The 22,759-nt window shown below is 49.4% G+C and overlaps 1 protein-coding gene across 4 annotated transcripts in view; it reads right to left on the reverse strand.

Moving 5' to 3' along the window:
- Positions 1-4,087: 4,087 nt before the first annotated feature.
- The window catches only part of unc119a1 (unc-119 lipid binding chaperone a1), a 69,920-nt gene continuing 51,248 nt past the window's right edge, over positions 4,088-22,759 (reverse strand). For 2 of the 4 annotated variants that reach the window (XM_085964605.1, XM_085964607.1), the window contains exons 2-5: positions 16,003-16,116; positions 8,960-9,062; positions 7,597-7,769; positions 4,088-5,273 (exon numbers count right to left, since the gene is read on the reverse strand). In XM_085964605.1, coding sequence (XP_085820731.1) covers positions 5,161-5,273; positions 7,597-7,769; positions 8,960-9,062; positions 16,003-16,116 — 503 coding nt within the window. In that variant the 3' untranslated portion in view covers positions 4,088-5,160. Of the gene's footprint in view, positions 5,274-7,596; positions 7,770-8,959; positions 9,063-16,002; positions 16,117-21,641; positions 21,725-22,034; positions 22,054-22,759 lie in introns of those variants that run through there. The other 2 variants (XM_085964606.1, XM_085964609.1) reach the window with 2 other exon arrangements.

Raw genomic sequence — 22,759 nt, forward strand, 5'->3', positions numbered from 1 at the left:
CAGCTAACACCGCGGCTGGGACCTTGCAGCAGAGTTTGAGCTCTGATTCCACTCTGTTAACCTCTCTTCTCTGTCTGACCTGCTGTGTATTTCCAATCTTTATTATTTTAGATTTCCAGCATTTACCAGTTTTTCTTCCTGTCGTTGGGACTTAGCTCTGGTAACAAGTCCCCTCAGGATCAGCGATGGACAGATTACTGCCCTTGGGATACTGCAGGACATCGAGAATCTAAATGCTGCAAATAGAGGGAGGACCACACTGGCTCACGCACACTGTCAGGAACATTAGAAACAGGAGGTGCATATTCATAAATTCTTGAAGGTGCAGGGCAAGTTGATAAGGTGGTTAAAAAGTGTATGGCTTTGTAAATTGGGGCACTGAATACAAAAACAAGGAAGTTGCGCTAAACCTTTACAAATCACTGGTTTGGCCTCAGCTGGAGTATTTGTTCAATTCTGGGCACCGCACTCTAGGCCTTGGAGAGGGTGCGGAGATTTACCAGAATGGTCCCAGGGATGAGGGACTTCAGTTACGTGGGTAGACTGGAGAAGCTGGGGGGGGGCGGGGGGGGGGGGGGTTCTCCTTAGAGCAGAGATGGTTAAGGGGAGATTTGATAGAGGTGTTCAAAATCATGAGGGGGTTTGATAGAGCAAGTAGGGAGAAACTGTTTCCTTTGGCAAATGGGTTGGTAACCATAGATTTAAAATAATTGGTAAAAGAACTAGAGGGGAAAATGAGAGGTTTCTTCACACAGAGGGTGGTTGTGATCTGGAACGCATTGCCTGAAAGGGCAATGGAATCAGATTCCACAGGAACTTTCAAAGGTCATTGGACATGTACTTGAAGGAGACCAATGTGCAGGGCTCTGGGGAAAGAGCAGGGGAGTGGGACTAATTGGAGAGCTCTTTCAAAGAGCCAGCATAGGTACAACGAGCCGAATGGTCTCCTCCTGTGCTGCTAGATTCTGAGCCGATAAAAGGAGACCATTCAGCCCCTCGAGCCATTCAATCAGATCATGGCTGATCTGTACCTCAACTCCATTTACCCGTCTTTGCTCCATTTCCACACTGTTCATAGGTCCAACCCAAGGAAACAATACCCAGCCTGACACTGAAAGAAAAGTCCGGCGAGGAAAGCAATGCGGGCGATTCTTGTGTATAGCACATGTCGAGTGTAACTGGGTGCTTTACGGGGCAATCAGAGGACACAAATTAAAAACAGAAACTGCCAGAAAGTAAGAAAGTCTTGCATTTCTCCAGCACCTTTCACAACCTCAGGACGTCCCAAAGCACTTTAAAGCCAATGAAGTAATTTTTGAAGTGTAGTCACTGTTGTAATGTGGGAAATGCAGCAGCCAATTTGCACACAGCAAGCTCCCACAAACAGCAATGTGATAATGACCAGATAATCTGCTTTAGTGATGTTGATTGAGGGATAAATATTGGCCCCAGGACACCGGGGAGAACTCCCCTGCTCTTCAAAATAGTGGCCATGGGATCTTTTACGTCCACCTGAGAGGACAGACGGGGCCTCGGTTTAACGTCTCATCCGAAAGAAATATTCGGCAGGTCAGTCAGCGCGTGTGAAGAGAACGGGTAGCCCATAATATTTCGGTTGTGTACACTTCATCAGAACCCCGAGCAGGAAGTTGGCGAGAAGCGACGAGGGGATCAAAGATTGCGATGGAAAAGGTGAGGAGCGAGTCGTCTTTGAATTAATTTGGTTCAAGCCCTGGAATGTTATCCTTTAACTGGTTAGAAGTGAGCTTTCAGCACCAGAAGGTTTAGGCAACTGCAATAACCGGACCTCAGCAATCAAACCTGACTCTGGTAGGAAACAGAGCTGGGAGCAGAAGCAGTGTGGGGTGAGAATAAATATCTTTGTAATCTCACAGTTAAACCAAATAAATACAAGATTTATCTTTGCAACTGTTTGTTTCCTGATTGTATTGGAGCTGGTGTACAGTCACTGCTTGCCACCAGTCACCAGTACTGGTCTGTGCTCCAGACTGCACTGTCTGTTAAACTCCACAGACTGAACATTGAACTCTCTGCAGCCGGCTCTGGGTGACACGCTGGCTATCAGAAGGTCCCAGCTGATGGGACAGCGAGCATTGGAAACACAAAGCTGTTAGTGATTGTAGAAGCAAAGGTCAAGGATACGAACTGACCCACTGTCGTTCACAAGATGTTGGATGAACTTTTATCCCAAAAGGTCAAGGATACAAACTGACCCACTGTCGTTCACAAGACGTTGGATGAACTTTTATCCCCTTAGAGCAGTAGAATTAGAACAGACGCCTCTCAATAGCAATCAAAACCACATAAAGGTGCGGGAACGGGGGTGGGGACAGGGTGAGGGGTGGGGGGGGCAGGGTGAGGGGTGGGGGGGGCAGGGTGAGGGGTGGGGTGAGGGGGGTAGGATGAGGGGCGGGGGGGCAGGGTGAGGGGCGGGGGGGCAGGGTGAGGGGCGGGGGGGGCAGGGGGGCAGGGTGAGGGGCGGGGGGGCAGGGTGAGGGGCGGGGGGCAGGGTGAGGGGCGGGGGGCAGGGTGAGGGGCGGGGGGGCAGGGTGAGGGGCGGGGGGGCAGGGTGAGGGGCGGGGGGGCAGGGTGAGGGGCGGGGGGCAGGGTGAGGGGCGGGGGGCAGGGTGAGGGGCGGGGGGCAGGGTGAGGGGCGGGGGGCAGGGTGTAGCACAGAGGAACACCAGCTTCACTCCCTTGCCGCTGCAAAAGGAAATATATTCTAGTGCTTTATATCTCAGAAATATCTCTTCACTTCACATACAATAGTCATTCACAAAGGCAAACTGCAGGTATGGCAGAGTTCCCTATCTCGGCCTTATTGCTATGGAGAATTACCAGCTGGATCTCACCCCCTCTAGTGGCGCAGTTGAAAATGGCACTGGCAGAATGCAGAGGAGAGACAACACTGGTGGATGGGGGAAGAGTTTGGTATAGGTTAAGTCCGCTCAACCCAAATCCCAGAAATTTGCCAACTCTCCGACGGTGGTGTGCTCCCCTCTATAGCCCCAAGAGGGAACAACATTAGGAGCAACATCATCTCAAACTGGGCTCAGGACAATCAAAAGATAAAGGCCAAGTAGAGAAATGATTTAACAGTGAACAGTACTGAGGTTTGGAACAATGGATTCTGCAGAACATACCTGGTTGGGCTGAAATAATACAGTAATAGTCAGGCTAATGCTCGAGTTTCTCTGGAGGCAAATCTCCCAGTTGCTTCTTTGAATATTCGCTTCCCTCTTGGAGATTGTAGATGGTGCGTTGGATCCCGCCACCGTCTCTGTGCAATTTCCTTCAGCTAAACATTGGGAAGACAGAAGCCATCGTCCACAAACTCCGCTCCCTCACCACCGACTCCATCCCCTTCCCCGGCCACAGTCTCGGGCTGAACCAGACTGTTCACAACCTCGCTGCCCCACTGGAAGGTCGGCTGGGCTGATTTAACCTTTTTTCTGCAGTGACTCTCCCAAAGCGTGCGGGCACTGCCCAAGCAGGAGACCCCAGAGTCTGTCCCTCTACTGTGCAGAGTGGGTGTGGAGGGGATTGGTCTCAGTTCCTATCTCTCTCTCTCTCGACAGACAGTTGCACAGGCTCTGGCCACTCTCCAGCACCGTCACCTGCGGACCTCCGCAGCCAACGTTGGCAGGTTCTTTGACCATGGGTTGGGGGGGGGGGGAGAGGGGGGAGAAGGTGACCAGCTCAGGTGAGCTGAGCCGGTCACACACGTACCTCCTGGCAGGGGTCAGCGGACAGCCTTCATAGTTGGGAGCCATGGTAGGTCAGAGGGCACTCAGCTGAATTTTGGACCCTTACCGCCACTGTATCCAAGATCAGCTAACTCAGCATTGACCTCGATGACCTCCCGGATTTGTGTGTCTTGGCATCACACCAGACCAGCACAGGACGGACAGGAGGGTCAGTCTGTCGGTCATCTCCTGATGTATTACTGGGGGGGAGGAGGCAGAGAGTGGAGTTAAGATCCTCCCCACCTTCTCTCTTCAGTGGGGTGCGGCCCTGAAGGGGGAGAGAGGACCAAAACAAAATTACAAAAATACGAAACTGAACGCCTCTTTTCAAAGTGTTTTTTATATATATATGTTGAGAAATCTTTCAGATGACACTGCATTCAGCACCTTAGAGAGAGCGAGAAACTCGATATAATTTTACAGATTTCAACAAATCCTCACGGACCGACACAAAATACACAATCAGCACGAACAATTGGAAATGAAAACAGTTCGACTTTTTTTTTCTCTTTCCAGTTCTACTTAAAAAATAAATATTTAATTCAAGTGTCAAATGTCAAGCACTAGAAACCGGGGTCACAGTGGAGCCCTCGGAATAGACTAAACACTGGATCCCGCTCTGCCCGTCTGGTCGCTCTGCTGGCGGGTCGAGTCTATCATAAATTAAACCAAAAAACAGAAACACACAGAACACCAAACGGGGAAACCTGCGGGCTCATTCCCGACAGATCGCTGGAGAACCAAACGCCAATCCCCATTTCAATCCCAACTTCAGACGCCTCGGTCGAGGACCGATTCCCAAATTGAATAAAGACGCGCTTGCTATGAATTCGGCTCGAAGCTGGGACAGGTCAAGAATGGAAACGGGCGCGTCGCTGGGGTAAGATTTACTGGTGTGGGAGTTCAATTAACATCCCTCCCTCTCTTGGAACAGGGACTGGGGTTGTGGAGGGAGGGGCCTCGAACAGCATTTTCAGCAGACGACGGGGAGACAGGAAGAGACTGATGATCACACACGCACGGCAGAGCAGTTCGACTCTCAGCCACGGCGAACCATCTCCCTCCTCCCCAGGGGCCCAGCCCGTGGTCTCCAGGTTGGGGGGGGGGGGGGGGGGGGCAATGCTGGAATGTGAACTCAGTCCCTCGACCTTTCAGTACCAGCGCAGCTAATTTAACAAAAAATAATGAAATGAGAGCGAGTGGCGGCGTTGAAAGGGTTATTCCGATTGTTAGAGCACGGTTAGAAGCAGGGTTGGTCGAGCTGTGGAGTGAGATTTGGTTAACCAGAGGGTCCCAGGATTGGCATTCCCATCGATGCTCTTGGCGATCCGCGGAGCCGGGGTCCCCAGGTGGATGCTATGGAGTCGGAAGCAGCGGAGCCCTGACCGCGTTCTCAGGGGCCGTTCCCATAGGCGTAGTCGGCCTTGTTGTGCATCACCAGCTTGTTGTCGACGAAGTAGAAGCTGTCGGACTGGGTCTGGTAGGGGCGAGTGGCCATCTCCCGAACTGGGGGCAAGAGGAAGGAAGAACTTGCATTTATATAGTGCCCTTCACCACCTCAGGACGTCCTCATAGATCCACACAGCACAGGAGGAGGCTATTCGGCCCATCGAGCCTGTGCCGGCTCTTTGAAAGAGCTCTCCAATTAGTCCCACATTATTAAATAGCGGAGTGACGTGCAATTTTCCAATCTAAAGGGTCGGTTCCTGAATCTAGAGAACTTTGGAAGATTATAGTTCGGGCATCTGCAATTTGCTCACCTACTTCCTTTAAAATCCTGGGATGGAAACCATCTGGTCCTGGGGATTTGTCACTCTTTAGTGCCATTATTTTCACGACGTCAATTTTATTGAATGACTGTTCCCAATTCAATATTAGTTTCCTTGGGATTTCTGGCATGCTATCCTCTTCCTCTACTGTAAATACTGACGCAAAGTAATTATTTAACAGATCTGCCATTTCCCCATCGTCATTGATAAAATCACCGCTTTCAGTTTTTAAGGGGCCAACATTGCTCCTGACCACCCTCTTCTTCCTAATGTAACTAAAAATTCTTTGTATTGATTTTGAAATCCCTTGCAAGTTTCCTTTCATACTCCCTTTTTGTAGCTCTTACTATCAGTTTTGTGACCCTTTGCTGTTGTTTGTATCTTTCCCATTTGCCAGGATCTGTGCTTTCCTTGAGCTTGATGCTGTCCCTCACCTCTTTAGTCGTCCATGGCTGGTTTTTCAGCAAGTAGAGCTCTTGCCCCTCGGGTATAAACTGGTTCTGTATCACCTTAAATTCTTTTTTGAACATCTCCCACTGATCATCTGTTGTTTTACCCATGAACAGATTTGCCCAGTTTACTGTGGTCTGTCTCATCCCTTTGAAGTCGACCTCGCTTAAATCTAGAATCTTAGTAGCTGTTTCGCGTTTCTCCCTTTCAAACGCTACGTTGAACTCGATCATGTTATGATCGTTATTGGATAAATGTTCACGCACAATTAGACTGTTAACTAAATCTGTCTCATTACTAAGTCTAATATGGCTTGCCCCCTTGTTGCCTCTAGGACATATTGTTGTACAAATTATCCCGGGCACACTCAAGAAATTCACTACCTTTCTGACAGGTGCTAGTCTGCTTTTCCCAATCAATATGAAAGTTAAAATCCCCCATTAAAACCACTCTGCCTTTGCTACATGCTTGTCTAATCTCTGCATTTATACAATCTAGCACTTCACAGCTGCTACCAGGGGGCCTAAACACAACTCCAACTACAGTCTTAAATCCTTTCCTATTTCTTAATTCAACCCATAAAGTCTCCACTGGCTGTTTACCTCTTTAAATCCTCTCTTATCATTGAAGTGATTTCATCCTTAATCACTCAGGCTACTCCTCCCCCTCTGCTATTTTCCCTAACTGTCCTGTAGACCTTATAACCTGGTATATTCAGTTCCCAGTCCTGACTGTCTTGCAGCCGTGTTTCAGTAGTGGCCACCATGTCATACTCTCCAATTTGAATTCACATCTGCAATTCATTCAATTTATTCCTTATATACTCCGTGCGTTTGTACAAAGAACGCTTATTTGAGTCACACACCCTAGCCTGTCCTTCAACTCTGATGCTTTATTCACATGTTTATTTCTCTCTCCTGGTTTAATCACTTTACATCTTTTAGTTTTCCCTTTACCTGTAGTGCCTAAAGCACAATTTCTGACTGTTACTCTACTCTCTTCCCTTTTGTTTGTTTTTGAACTACTATTTGTACTGCAATTTCCCCCTGAGCCCTCCCCACCCACCATTTACTAGTTTAAAGTCCTTGTGACCGCCCTATTTATTCTTTCTGCTAGGACCAATGGTCCAGTTCCTTCCTGTCCCAATACTGCTGCCAGTGCCCCATGAAATGGAATGCCTCTTTCCCACACCACTCCTTTAGCCATGTGTTTACTTCCCTAATCAGCAAATCTCTATGGGTAGGGATATTAAGGGTTACAGAACCAAGGCGGGTAGATGGAATTAAGATACAGATCAGCCGCGATCTAATAGAATGGTGGAACAGGCTCGAGGGGCTGAATGGCCACCTCCTGTTCCCAAGTCCCCACCAGAGTTAGGAAGATAGGAACAGGAGGAGGCCATTCAGCCCATCGAGCCCGTTCTGTGAACAAATTTAGTGGAGATTAAAAAATGGGTCAAAAAATGTGCCAACTGCCTGGGGCAGAATCAGGAACCTGCCCCGTGTGGTTAACTCACAGTCGCAGAAACCTCCCCCTGGTATCCAACGCGAAGGCTCGAATATCATTAGAATAGAAAAGCAGCAGCCTTGCGAGGCGGTTCCGGTACTCACTGAGCTCCTCGGAGAGCTGGGGGAACTCGTAGATGTGCTCACACGTGTTCTTGCTGCTCGGAATGCAGAAACCGAACTCAAAGTCAAAGCTCTTCAGCAGCTGGTCTCGGAAGTAGTGCCGCTCAATCATTCTGAAGTTGTTGATGGGTTTATCGCCCACCGTGAATTCCACCCTGCAGACAGAAGGAAGCAGTGATCGATATCCGCAGCAAGAAATTGCCCAACGTTCCCACAGTGCTGGCTGTGGCTCAGTGGGTAGCACCTTCTCTCGCCTCAGAGTCAGATGGTCGTGGGTTCGAGCCCCACTCCAGAGACTCGAACCCCATAATCCAGGCCGAGACTCAGGGGCAGCACTGAGGGAGCGCCGCACTGTCGGAGGGGCAGCACTGAGGGAGCGCCGCCCTGTCGGAGGGGCAGCACTGAGGGAGCGCCGCCCTGTCGGAGGGGCAGCACTGAGGGAGCGCCGCACTGTCGGAGGGGCAGCACTGAGGGAGCGCCGCCCTGTCGGAGGGGCAGCACTGAGGGAGCGCCGCCCTGTCGGAGGTGCTGTCTTTCAAAAGAGATGTTAAACCGAGGCCCCGTCTGCCCTCTCGGGTGGATGTAAAAGATTCCACAGCCACTATTTCAAAGAAGAGCAGGGGAGTTCTCCCTCGTGTCCTGGTCCAATATTTATCCCTCAATCAACATAATTAAAAACAGATTATCTGGTCTTTATCACATTGCTGTTTCAGGGAGCTTGCTGTGCGCAAATTGGCTGCTGCGTTTCCTACATTACAACAGTGACCATACTTTAAAAAATACCTCATTGGCTGTAAAGCGCTTGGGGACGTCCTGAGGTTGGGAAAGGCTCTGTAGAAATGCACGTTCTTATCTTTGCTCTGGAACAATAAAGAACTGGATCCCCAGTGTCCGAGACTCACGGGCCGGAAAGGTCCGAGGCTCCAGGTCCAGGCTGAGCTCGTATCCCCCTCCCCCCCGCGGAATCTCACGGTCTCGGTTCACACACCAGCAAGAGGCAGGGAGAGAACGGACCAAACATCAAACCCAACCGAGCCTCGTCAAAATAACGATGCACAGTCCGGGGGCTGCAGTCGGTGTGGGGGTGGGGGTGGGGGGGGGGGGGGGTCGGGTCCCGGTCGGTGCAGGGGGGGGGGGGGGGGGTGCCTGGGTCGGTGCGGAGCGGGGGGACCCGGTTAGAGATGATCAGAGGTGATTTATTAACCCCCTCCCTTGTACAATATTTTGAGGCAGACGTTTAGCTGCTCGACAGCCTGCAGTCGATGACCGCACCGTTATCCCACTATCCCGAGGCCGCCGGTCAGTCCAGACTCCGGCCGCTCCACCCTCGAATCTCGGGACTTACGTGGCTCCTACTTGCCGCAGGCGGAGGAAGGCGGGGGTGAACTGGTAGCGCACGAACCGCCCCGCGTTGGGATCCACATCTTTCTTGTCACCCTGGTCACGCTCTGCAACACAAACACTTCGCCAGTCAGGAAAACACTCCACTTCATGGAAACCAGGAAGGAGGGAGGGGGGGGGGGAAAGAGGAGGGGGGGGAAGAAGAGGGAGGGGGGGGAAGAAGAGGGAGGGGGGGGAAGAAGAGGGGGGGGAAAGAAGAGGGGGGGGAAAGAAGAGGGGGGGAAGAAGAGGGAGGGGGGAAGAAGAGGGAGAGGGGGGGAAGAAGAGGGAGAGGGGGGGAAGAAGAGGGAGAGGGGGGAAGAAGAGGGAGAGGGGGGAAGAAGAGGGGGGAAGAGGAGGGGGGAAGAAGAGGGAGAGGGGGGAAGAAGAGGGGGAAGGAGAGGGGGAGATGGAGGGGGGGAAGGAGGGGGCAAGGAGGGGGGGAAGGAGGGGGGAAGGAGGGGGGGAAGGAGGGGGGAAGAAGAGGGGGGGAAGAAGAGGGGGGGAAGAAGAGGGGGGGAAGAAGAGGGGGGGTGGTGGGGGGAAAGAAGAGGGGGGGAAGAAGAGGGGGGAGGAAGAGGGGGGAGGAAGAGGGGGGAAGAAGAGGGGGGGAAGAAGAGGGGGGGAAGAAGAGGGGGGAAAGAAGAGGGGGGGAAAGAAGAGGGGGGGAAAGGGGGGGTGGGTGGGGGGGGAAGAGGGAGGGGGTGGGTGGAGGGGGAAAAGGGATCTCTGGAAGCAGATTTGCACCCCAAATGAAAAACTCCTGGGGGATGGGGGAGGGGGAGCCTCTCCCAGAGAGATGGCGGGGGAGGGGTGGGGGAGGGGCACCGGGGCAACAATCTGGCGGACCCCTGGCATGACCTCGATGAGCTGGATTCCCAAACACGAGCTAGGGAGGAAGTTAAAAAGTAGGACCTCAAAGGTAGTAATCTCTGGATTACTCCCAGTGCCACGCGCCAGCGAGTGTACAAACAGGAAGAGAGGGAGGATCAATGTGTGGCTTGAGGCATAGTGCAGGAGGGAGGGCTTCAGATTCTTGGGGCATTGGGACCAGTTCTGGGGCAGGAGTCACCTATTCAAAAGGGACCGGCTGCATCTCAACAGGACTGGGACCAATGTCCTCGCGGGGAGGTTCACCAGTGTGGTTGGGGAGGGTTTAAACTAAATTGGCAGGGGAGTGGGCACCAGCATATAGAAGTAGAAAAGAGGAATAAGGTGCATGAAGGAGGGAGAGTGTTGGATAGTACTAGGGAAGAAAGTAGTGCCATATTAAATAGGAACAGACCAAGAAGGACTACGAGGAATACAAAGACAGGTTTGGAATGCATGTATGTAACCGCACAAAGTGTGGTGAATAAGGTTGGTGAGCTACAAGCACAATTAGCCGTGTGGGAATATGATGTTGTGGCAATAACGGAAACGTGGCTGAAAAATGGTGAGGACTGGGCATTTAATATTCATGGATACAAGGTGTTCAGAAAAGATAGGGAAGGAAAAAAGGGAGGTGGGGTGGCAGTGCTGATTAAGGAAGACATTGTAGTGTTGGAAAGGGAGGATGTCCTTGAGGGGACAAGGACAGAATCCATTTGGTTAGAGTTGAGGAGCAAAAAGGGTATGATCACACTATTGGGGGTATTCTATAGGCCTCCAAATAGTGAGAGGGAGGTAGAGGAGCAAATCTGCAGGGAAATCGCAGAGATATGCAAGAGCTATAGAGTGGTGATATTGGGGGACTTTAATTACCCAAATATCGATTGGGATAATGCTAGGGTAAAGGGAAAGGAGGGGGAGGAATTTCTGTAATGTGTTCAGGAGAATTTCCTTGACCAGTATGTTCTCGGCCCAACTAGGAAGGAGGCATTGCTGGATCTGGTGCTGGGGAATGAGGTGGGCCAGGTCGACCAAGTGTCTGTGGAGAACACTTGGGTACGAGTGATCATCGTATCATAAGATTTAGTTTAGCAATGGAGAGAAGCAAGGAACAATCTAGAGTGGAACTTCTAAATTGGAAGAGGGCTAACTTCAATGGGATGCTAAAGGATCTAGCCAAGGTAAAATGGAACCAAAGATTGACAGGAAAAACTGTAACGGAATAATGGGAGATCTTTAAGGAGGAGATGTTCCAAGTACAGGCTAGGTACATTCCAACAAGAGGGAAGGGTAAGGGAACCAAAGCAAGGGCTCCTTGGGTGACGAGGGAGATAGAGAAGATGATGAAACAAAAAAAGATGATGTATGATGCATGTCAGGTGAATTCTTCAAGTGAGAACCAGGCCAAATAAAATAAGTTGAGAGGGGATGTGAAGATGAAAATAAGATTGGCAAAGAGAGAATATGAGAGTAGAATGGCAGTTAACATAAAAGGGAACCCAAAAATATTCTACCGGCATGTAAACAGTAAGCGGGTAGTAAGAAGCAGGGTGGGGCATATTAGGGACAAAGGTGATATCTTCTTCTTCTTAGGCAGTCCCTCGGAACCGAGGATGACTTGCTTCCACATTCAAAATGAGTTCACAGGTGACTGATGAGTCCAATGCGGGACCTACAGTCTCTGTCACAGGTGGGGCATGCGGTGGTTGAAGGGGCAGGTGGGTGGGGTGCTTAGGTGGACGTGCACTCCTTGCGCTGCCTGCGCTTGGCTTCCATTTACTCCCGGTGAAGAGACTCAAGGTGTTCGGCTATTCCCGGATGCTTCTCCTCCACTTTGTGCGGTCTTGGGCCATGAATTCCCAGGTGTCGGTGGGGATGTTGCACTTTTTCAAGGAGGCTTTGAGGGTGTCCTTGAAGCGTTTCCTCTGCCCACCTGGGGCTCTCTCAGTGTCGGATCTCCGAGTAGAGATATATGCTTAGAGGTGCTGGGCAAGGCTAGAATACTCAATGAGTACTTTGTATTGGTGTTTACTAAGGAAGAGGGTGCTGACAAAATATCGGTAGAAGTGGAGCTGATAGGGGTAAAGGATGGGGTGAAAATTGACAGGCAGGATGTACTGGAAAGGCTGGATATTCTTAGAGTGGATAAGTCGCCCGGTCCAGATGGCTTGCATCCCAGGTTGCTAAGGGAATTGGGGGAGGAGATAGCGGAAGGACTTGCCATAATTTTCCAATCTTCCCTAGATGCAGGGGAGGTGCCTGAGGATTGGAAAGTGACAAATGTGACACCATTGTTTAAGAAAGGGTGCAAGGACAATCCTAGTAACTACAGGCCAGTCAGTTTAACATCAGTGGTGGGTAAAGTTTTAGAAACAATAGTCAGGGAAAATATTAACAGGCACTCGGAGAGGTTTAAGCTAATTAAGGAGAGCCAGCACGGGTTTGTAAAAGGCAGATCGTGTTTGACTAATCTAATTGAATTTTTTGATGAAGTAACAAGAGAAGGTTGATGAAGGGAATGCAATGGATGTTGTCTATATGGATTTTAAGAAAGCGTTTGACAAAGTACCACATAGAAGGCTGGTTAACAAAATTGAGGTTCATGGAATAGATGGGTCAGTGGCAGCTTGGATAAGAAATTGGTTTAAGGACAGAAAACAGCGAGTTGTGGTAAATGGCTGTTTTTCAGACTGGAGGATGGTAGACAGTGGTGTTCCCCAAGGGTCAGTGTTAGGACCACTGCTTTTTTTGATATATAAATGACCTGGATATTGGAATACAGAGTAGAATTTCTAAATTTGCCGATGACAACAAACTTGGGGGTGTGGCAAACAGTGAGGATGATACCAATTGACTGCAACAGGACATAGAAAGGCTAGCAGAATGGGCAGATGGAATTTAATACAGAGAAGTGTGAGGTGATGCATTTTGGCAGAAGGAACAGGGAGAGGCAATATACACTTAATGGCACAGTTTTAAAGAGTGTGCAGGGACAGAGGGGCCTGGGAGTTAATGTGCATAGGTCCCTGAAGGTGGCGGGACATATTGAGAGAGTGGTTAACAAAGCATATGGGATCTTGGGCTTCATAAATAGAGATACAGGAAACTTTGTGCTATCCGGCACCCACGGGACCGAGCTGCTGCCGTTGCCTCAAAACTGCCGTACTCTCCAGAGTTAATGTTGAGAGATACGGAGATTCTTATCTCCGTATTTGACAACAAACACTGTTGCTTAGCAACAGCTTCTAAACACTCGGGTGTGGCCTGCAAACTCTGTAGCTGAAGCTGTTGCTATAGCTACAGACCTTGCACAGCTTGACTGTTCAAACAAAGCAAAAAAAAAACAAACAAAAAGAATAAAAAACGGCTGCTGATTTTTGCCGGTGGCTCCAGATTGCCGGATAGCTCACCTCCGGATAGCACAAAGTTTCCTGTATTGAGTACAAAAGTAGAGAAGTTATGCTGAACCTTTATAAAGCGCTGGTTAGGCCACAACTGGAATATTGTGTCCAGATGGGGGATCTTAGCTACAAGGACAGGTTGGAGAAGCTGGATTTGTTTTCATTAGAGCAAAGGAGGTTGAGGGGTGATTTGATAGAGGTGTACAAGATTATGAACGGTTTGGATAGGCTAGACGGGGAAAGGCTGTTCCCACTAGTTGATGGTACAAGGACTAGGGTTCACAGATTTAAGGTTTTGGGCAAGAGATACAGAGGGGATGCGAGTAAGAACTTTTTAAACGCAGCAAGTGGTGCGGACCTACCATAAAAACTGACTGCAAAAGCTTCTATAGATATGTGAAGAGAAAAAGATTGGTGAAGTCAAGCGTAGGTCCCTTGCAGTCAGAATCAGGGGAATTTATAATGGGGAACAAAGAAATGGCAGACCAATTAAATACATACTTTAGTTCTGTCTTCACAAAGGAGGACACAAATAACCTCCCAGAGATGTCGGGGGACATAGGGTCTAATGAGAGGGAGGAACTGAATGAAATCAGTATTTGTAGGGAAATGGTGTTAGGGAAATTGACGGGATTGAAGGCCGATAAATCCCCAGGGCCTGATAATCTACATCCTAGGGTACTTAAGGAAGTGGCCCTAGAAATAGTAGATGCATTGCTGGTCATCTTCCAAAATTCTAGAAACTCTGGAACAGTTCCCATGGATTGGAGGGTAGCTAATGTAACCCCATTATTTAAAAAAGGTGGTAGAGGGAAAATGGGGAATTATAGACCGGTAAGCCTGACATCGGTAGTGGGGAAAATGCTAGAGTCCATTATAAAAGATGTAATAGCAGAGCACTTGGAAAACAGTGACAGGATCGGACAAAGTCAACATGGATTTACAAAAGGTAAATCGTGCTTGACTAATCTACTGGAATTTTTTGAGGATGTAACTGGTAGGATAGATAAGGGAGAACCAGTGGATGTGGTGTATTTGGACTTTCAGAAGGCTTTCGAGAAGGTCCCGCATAAGAGATTAGCATGCAAAGTTAAAGCACATGGGATTAGGGGTAAGGTACTGCCTTGGATCGAGAACTGGTTGGCAGACAAGGAAAGAGTTGGAATAAACGGGTCTTTTTCTGAGTGGCAGGCAGTGACTAGTGGGGTACCGCAGGGATTGGTGCTAGGACCCCAGCTATTCACAATATATATTAATGATCTAGACGAGGGAACTAGATGTAATATCTCCAAGTTTCCAGATGACACAAAGCTGGGTGGGCGTGTGTGCTGTGAGGAGGATTTAGAGAAACTCCAGTATGATTTGGACAGGTCGGGTGATTATTCTGCATCTGCCATGCATCTGCCCAATGTGGATAAATGTGAGGTTATCCACTTTGGTGGCAAAAACAGGAAGACAGATTATTATCTGAATGGCAATAGATTGGGAAAAGGGGAAGTGCAACGAGACCTGGGTATCCTTGTGCACCAGTCGCTGAAGGTAAGCATGGAGGTGCAGCAGGTGGTTAAGAAGGCAAATGGTATGTTGGCCTTCATAGCGAGAGGGTTCGAGTACAGGAACAAGGATGTCTTGCTGCAGTTGTACAGGGCCTTGGTGAGACCACACCTTGAGTATTGTGTGTAGTTTTGGTCGCCTTATCTGAGGAAGGATGTTCTTGCCATGGAGGGAGTGCAGCGAAGATTCACCAGACGGAGACCTGGGATGGCAGGAATGACGTATGAAGAGAGATTGGGTCGATTAGGCTTATATTCGCTAGAGTTTAGAAGAATGAGAGGGGATCTCATTGAAACTTATAAAATTCTAACAGGACTAGACAGACTAGATGCAGGAAGGATGTCCCCGATGGCGGGAGAGTCCAGAACCAGGGGTCACAGTCTAAGGATAAGGGGTAAGCCATTTAGGACAGAGATAAGGAGGAATTTCTTCACCCAGTGAGTGGTGAACCTGTGGAATTCTCTACCACAGAAGGCAGTTGAGACCAATTCATTAAATATATTCAAGAAGGAGTTAGATATATTTCTTAAGGCTAAAGGGATCAAGGGATTTGGGGAGAAAGCAGGGACAGGGTACCGAGTTTGGATGATCAGCCATGATCTCATTAAATGGCGGAGCAGGCTTGAGGAGCCGAATGGCCTACTCCTGCTCCTATCTTCTATGTTTCTATGACCAGGAATTTGCTGCTGACGGAAGTGGTGGAAGCGGAGACAGTCAATGTTTTCAAAAGGAAATTAGATAGGCACTTGAGGGAAATAAACTTGCAGGGCTACGGAGATAGAGCGGGGGAATGGGACTGACTGGATCGCTCTAAAGAGAGTCGGCACGGACTCGATGGGCCAAATGGCCTCCTTCTGTGCCGTTATCACTCTATGACTCTATACGATCAGCAACATCCAGCTGTAGGGAAAGCCGGTGCCGTGTGGCGAGGGACCCGGGGTGGGGGTGGGGACAGGGACGGGCAATGCCTCCCATTGTAACCATTTTGTTCTTGCTTGGGATCACAAAGAAAGAAAGTGACCAACAGCGGGTCAGGATCCCACTCTGCGATTATCCCCCCCCAATGCTATCCCACCCGACCATCATCCCACCTCCTCCCCTCCCCGGGGGCACAGAACGATCCCATTCCCTCTCGCTGGACCAGCGTTACCGTGACACCCCGTGGTATCGCAGTCTGACCCACCTGACGCGGGTGGTTTGGTGATTTCGAAGAGGACGGCCCCAGACTCCATGTCACGAATCTTGAACCTCGTGAAATCGATGTTGTAAACGTTGTCCTCGGGGGCGCATAAATAACCTGGGGGGGAATAAATACAGGTCATTCCGCGGAATCACAACCCCAAGGGGCAGAAACTCAGCAACATCCACAGAGCAAAAACACAGCCCACGTTAAAGGAGAAAGAACAAAAACCCCGACCCATCGTCCCGACACCTGACCCCCGACCTAGCGCCCCGAGCCCATCGTCCCGACCCCCGAGCCCCTCCCCACTTGTTCAATCCCCAAGGTTCTCCCGTGTGTATACGACATCCCTGATGTTACCCGTATAGACTCCACCTCCACAACAGATCTGATCAAGGTGAAAACAATGCTCCAGGAAATGAGGGTCATAATCACAGCCCACACATAAATTAGCAAAAGGATGAACTGGAAACTCGGAGTGAAGGGTGAGCATTTATCCAGCGCCTTTAACATAGTAAAACAACCCAAGGCGCTTCACAGCAGCGATTAGCGAACAAAATTTGACATCGAGCCACATAAGGAGATATTAGGGCAGGTGACTAAAAGCTTGGTCAGAGGTCGGTTTTAAGGAACGTCTTAAAGGAGGAGAGAGGTGCGGAGAGGTTTAGGGAGGGAATTCCAGAGCTTAGGGCCCAGGCAGCAGGGGCACAGCCGCCTGTGGTGGAGCGATTAAAATCGGGGGATGCACAAGAGGCTGGAATTGGAGGAAAGCAGAGATCTCGGAGGGTTGTAGGATGTTACAGAGATGGGGAAGGGCGAAGCCATGGAGGGGTTTGATAATGAGGATGATCATTTTAAATTTGAGGTGTTGCTGGACCGGGAGCCAATGTAGGTCAGCGAGCACAGGGGTGATGGGTGAACGGGACTTGGTGCGAGTTAGGACACGGGGCAGCAGAGTTCTGGATGAGCTGAAGTTTACGGAGAGTGGGGGATGGGAGGCCGGCCAGGAGAGCGTTGGAATAATTGAGAGAGAGAGAGAGAGAGAGAGAGAGACAGAGAGCATCGAACAGCAGCAAGAATCTTCCCCGGTAATTAATCGGAGACAGTAATGGAATGGTTTAATTCCGAAAGATCGCCCTCCTCCCCTGCCCCACACTGGACCTAAACTGTCCTGCTGCCTCTGTCTCTCTGTCCGGGAGCTCGGCTAGACCTGCTTCACACTCTCTGCCAGCACTGCCTAGTAGAAGGGGCAGAGTTTTGCTGACCAGGTGTGTTTGGAAACCCCTCAATAAATTCGCTGGGACCAGGTATGCAGCGTGTGAGAGAAGCCGAATCTCACTTGCTTCACGGGACGGTGCTGAGTTGTCCCAGTGATTGAATTTTTTTAAAATCCCGACACTTTACAAAAGAACTTCGAAGAACAAAGTAACTTAAGGGACTCCTCGACACAAAAGCTCAAATGCCTTTATTTTTGCCAACGGACCGGGCATCTTAAAGAGTGGCAGAGAAATCATTTCACACAATTGAACAAAGTGGGTGCAGAACATGGGAACAAGAGGAGGCTATTCGGCCCCTCGAGCCTGTTCCGCCATTCAATCAGGTCCTGGCTGATCTTTACATCAACCCCATTTTCCCGACTTTGCTCCGTATCCCTCGATACCCTTACCCCAAAAAAAATCTATCGATCTCAGTCTGGAAAGCTCCAATTGACCCCCAGCATCCACAGCTTTTGGGGGAGAGAGTTCCAGATTTCCACCACCCTTTGTGTGAAGAAGTGCTTCCCGACATCTCCCCTGAACGGCCTGGCTCTACATAAGAACATAAGAAGTAGGAGCAGGAGTAGGCCATACGGCCCCTCGGACCTGCTCCGCCATTCAATAGGATCATGGCTGATCCAAACCTAGACTCACGTCCACTTCCCTGCCCTCTTCCCGTAACCCCTAATTCCCTTATCTGCTAGGAAACTGTCTATCTCCGATTTATATCTATTTAATAATGTTGCAGCTTCCACAGCTCTCTGGGGTAGCAAATTCCATAGATTTACTACCCTCTGAGTAAAGAAGTTTCTCCTCTTCTCAGTTTTGAAAGGGCAGCCCCTTATTCTAAGATTATGCCCCCTAGTTCTAGTCTCACCCATCAGTGGAAACATCCTCACCGCATCCACCCGATCAATCCCCCTCACAATCTTATATGTTTTGATAAGATCGCCTCTCATTCTTCTGAACTCCAATGGAGTAGAGGCCCAACTTACTCAACCTTTCCTCATAAGTCAATCCCCTCATCTCCGGAATCAACTGAGTGAACCTTCTCTGAACCGCCTCGAGAGCAAGTATATCTTTTCTTAAATATGGAAACCAAAACTGCACGCAGTATTCCAGGTGTGGCCTCACCAATACCCTGTATAACTGCAGCAAGACTTCCCTGTTTTTATACTCCATCCCCCTTGCAATAAAAGCCAAGATTCCATTGGCCTTCCTGATCACCTGCTGCACCTGCATACTAACTTTTTGTGTTTCATGCACCAGGACCCCCAGATCCCTTTGTATTGTAGCACATTGCAGTTTCTCTCCATTTACAGGAAACTTTCTGGTATCCGGCATGGACGGGACCGACGTGGTGCCGGTTCAGCAACAATTCCGGATAACCAAACGCTATAGTGAAAGATACGGACCTTAGAGCTCCGTATGAAGCAACAAACCCTGTTGCTTAGCAACAGCTTCAGAACAACGTCCACAAGTTGCAAGCGTCTCTGTAGCTTAGCAAAAGCTGCAGCCAAACCCTTGCCTTCCTCAATTTGTTGCTGTGCAAGTAATAAAAGTTATATAAGTTAGCTAAAACTGACTCCTGAATTTTGCCGGTTAACCGACATTTCCGGTTATTTAGGGGCCGGTTAATCGAAAGTTTCCTGTAGATAATAACTTGCTCTTTGATTTTTTCTGCCAAAGTGCATAACCTCACACTTTCCAACATTATATTCCATCTGCCAAATCTCCGTCCACTCACTTAGCCTGTCTATGTCCTTCTGCAGGTTTTTTATGTCCTCCTCACTCACTGCTTTCCCTCCCATCTTTGTATCGTCGGCAAACTTGGATATGTTGCACTCGGTCCCTTCCTCCAAATCATTAATATAGATTGTAAAGAGTTGGGGTCCCAGCACTGACCCCTGCGGAACACCACTAGTTACTGATTGCCAGCCCGAGAATGAACCATTTATCCCAACTCTTTGTTTTCTGTTAGATAGCCAATCTTCCACCCATGCCAGTATATTACCCCCAATCCCGTGATTTTTTATCTTGATCAGTAATCTTTTGTGTGGCACCTTGTCAAATGCCTTTTGGAAGTCCAAATACACCACATCCACTGGTTCCCCTTTATCCACCCTGTATGTTACGTCCTCGAAGAATTAGAGCAAATTTGTCAAACATGACTTCCCCTTCATAAAACCACGCTGACTCTGTCCTATTAAATTATGTTTATCCAAATGCTCTGTTACTGTTTCCTTAATAATGGACTCCAACATTTTACCAACCTACTTCCCTTCTTAAATAAGGGTATAACATTAGCAGTTTTCCAATCTGCCGGGACCTTTCCTGAGTCCAGGGAGTTTTGGAAAATAATCACCAATGCATCCACAATCCCTACCGCTACTTCTCTCAAGACCCTAGGATGTAGGCCATCAGGTCCGGGGGATTTATCCGCCTCAAGTCCCATTATTTTACCGAGTACCACCTCCTTAGTGATTTTAATCGTGTTTAGCTCCTCCCCCCCCCCCCCCCATTGCCCCCTGTTTGTCCAGTGTTGGGATATTTTTAGTGTCCTCTACTGGGTTCAGCGTCTTTGCCATCTCCATGTTCCCCACCACTAGTTGCCCGGTCTCATCCTCTAAGGGACCAACGTTCACTTTAGCCACCCTTTTTCTTTTTATATAGCTGTAGAAACTCTTGCTATCTGTTTTTATATTTTTTGCTAGTTTACTTTCATAATCTATCTTCCCTTTCTTAATTAATCTTTTAGTTATTCTTTGCTGGCTTTTAAATGCTTCCCAATCTTCTATCCTCCCACTAGATTTGGCTACTATATATGTCCTTGTTTTCAGTCGGATACTATCCTTTATTACTTTACTAAGCCACGGATGGCTGTCTTTTCTTTTACTCCCCTTTTTCCTCAGTGGAATATATTTTTCTTGAAAGATGTGAAATATCTCCTTGAATGTAGACCACTGCTCTTGTACCGTCTTACACTTTAATCTGTTTTCCCAGTCCACTTTAGTCAATTCTATTCTCATACCTTCATAGTCTCCTTTATTTAAGCTCAGTACGCTGGTTTGAGATCGAACTCTCTCACCCACAAACTGAATTTGGAATTCAACCATATTATAGTCACTCATTCCAAGGGGATCCTTTACTAGGACATTTTTTATTAATCCTGTCTCATTACACAGGACCAGATCTAAGATTGCCTGCCCCCTGGTTGGTTCAGTTACATACTGCTCAAGGAACCCATCCCTAATACACTCTATGAACTCTTCCTCAAGGCTGCCATGCCCAATTTGATTAGTCCAGTCAATATGAAAGTTAAAATCCCCCATGATTATAGCTGTTCCCTTATTACAAGCCCCAACTATTTCTTGACTTATACTCCGACCAAGAGTTGCAACTGTTAGGAGGCCTATAGACTACGCCCACTAGTGACTTTTTCCCCTTATTATTCCTTATCTCCACCCAAACTGTTTCACTATCCTGATCCTTTGACCCAATATCATTTCTGACTATTGCAGTGATTCCATCCTTGATTAACATAGCAACCCCACCTCCCTTTCCTTCCTGTCTGTCCTTCCTAATTGTCAAATACCCTTGTATGTTTAGTTCCCAGTCATGATCATCTTGCAGCCATGTTTCCGTAATGGCCACCAGATCATAACCATGTGTAGTTATTTGTACCGTCAACTCGTCTATTTTGTTACGAATGCTGCGTGCATTCAGATAAATAACTTTCAAATATGTTTTCTGACAATTTATTCCTGTTTTTAACCCCTTTTACTACTTTACCTTTATCATCATACATTCTGTCCCTTCCTGACACGCTCTGGTTTTTAATTCCCCCATTGCTACCTTGCTCTATTGCCTTCTCCGCTGTCATTTTTATTTTTCGCTTTCTTAAAACCTCCCCCCCACTAATTAGTTTAAAGCCCTCTCAACAGCCCTAGTTATTCGAATCGCCAGGATTCTAGCTCTAATTTTAAGGTTCTGCCGCCCCCCACCAGAGGAAATAGTTTCTCTGTATTGACCCTATCAAATCCTTTAATCATCTTAAACACCTCGATTAGATCAGCCCTTAATCTTCTAAACTCCAGGGAATACAAGCCCAGTCTGTGCAACCTGTCCTCGGAATTTAACCCTTTTAGCCCCGGGTATCGATCTGGTGAATCTACGCTGCTCCCCCTCCGAGGCCAGTATATCCTTCCTGAGGTGTGGGGCCCAGAACTGAACGCTGTATCGAGCTCAGTGTTCATTGCTTTTCCCCTCACGCCACTGATCAGGAAGTCTTTCCACATTACAGGCACTGTATAAACACATGTTGTTGTTGCGAGGGTGGGGGAGGCAATAGTGCACCGAGACCACCATACACCCCGAAGCACTAACCTGTCCCCTCCCAGCCCGAGGGCTGCACACCACAGCTCAGGTTAATGGGTGCTGGGTGGCGGGTGTGCGCGGTGTAACTGCAGACAGATTCTGGTCCAACACTGATCACCTGGCCAGGTTGCTGAGTTCCAATTCCCCGCAATATCGCGATGGGAGGATTTCAAACCATCACCAAGGCAGAGGCTGAAAGGAGCATTGATCACAGCCGGGCGTTACACACACGCGCATCCGCACCCCCCGTCTCACAGACAAAGGGAACGGCAGAGGGCGGTGTGATCCCTGCCGCCCACCCCAGGTTTACCGAGGTTGTTGGCGAATTGCTCAGGGAGTTGAAAGGGGAGCCGTGCGCGTGTCTGAGCGCGGAGCGGGGAAGGTCTGATCTCAGAGGCTCACCTGTCCTGCGCTGAGAGTCTCTGCTTAAATTGAAACGGCGAGCAGATTGAGGGGATAATGAGATTGCTCGCTGATTTAAGCTGGTGCTGCAGCTGAAAGTGTGTGGCTGCCCAGTCAGGATAAACAGCCCGCATCCCCCCCAGTCTGGTCTCCCTCAGTACTGCCCCTCCGACAGTGCAGCGCTCCCTCGGTACTGCCCCTCCGACAGTGCAGCGCTCCCTCGGTACTGCCCCTCCGACAGTGCGGCGCTCCCTCGGTACTGCCCCTCCGACAGTGCGGCGCTCCCTCGGTACTGCCCCTCCGACAGTGCGGCGCTCCCTCGGTACTGCCCCTCCGACAGTGCGGCGCTCCCTCAGTACTGCCCCTCCGACAGTGCGGCGCTCCCTCAGTACTGCCCCTCCGACAGTGCGGCGCTCCCTCAGTACTGCCCCTCCGACAGTGCGGCGCTCCCTCAGTACTGCCCCTCCGACAGTGCGGCGCTCCCTCAGTACTGCCCCTCCGACAGTGCGGCGCTCCCTCAGTACTGCCCCTCCGACAGTGCGGCGCTCCCTCAGTACTGCCCCTCCGACAGTGCGGCGCTCCCTCAGTACTGCCCCTCCGACAGTGCGGCGCTCCCTCAGTACTGCCCCTTCGACAGTGCAGCACTCCCTTAGTACTGCCCCTCCAAAAGCGCGGCGCTCCCTCAATACTGATTAATGTCAGGAACATGTTGTTCACACGGAGCG

Source organism: Somniosus microcephalus, chromosome 22 (genome assembly GCF_052327205.1).
Source record: "Somniosus microcephalus isolate GS21.2 chromosome 22, FLI_Smic_1.0, whole genome shotgun sequence".
Taxonomy (NCBI): Eukaryota; Metazoa; Chordata; class Chondrichthyes; order Squaliformes; family Somniosidae; genus Somniosus; species Somniosus microcephalus.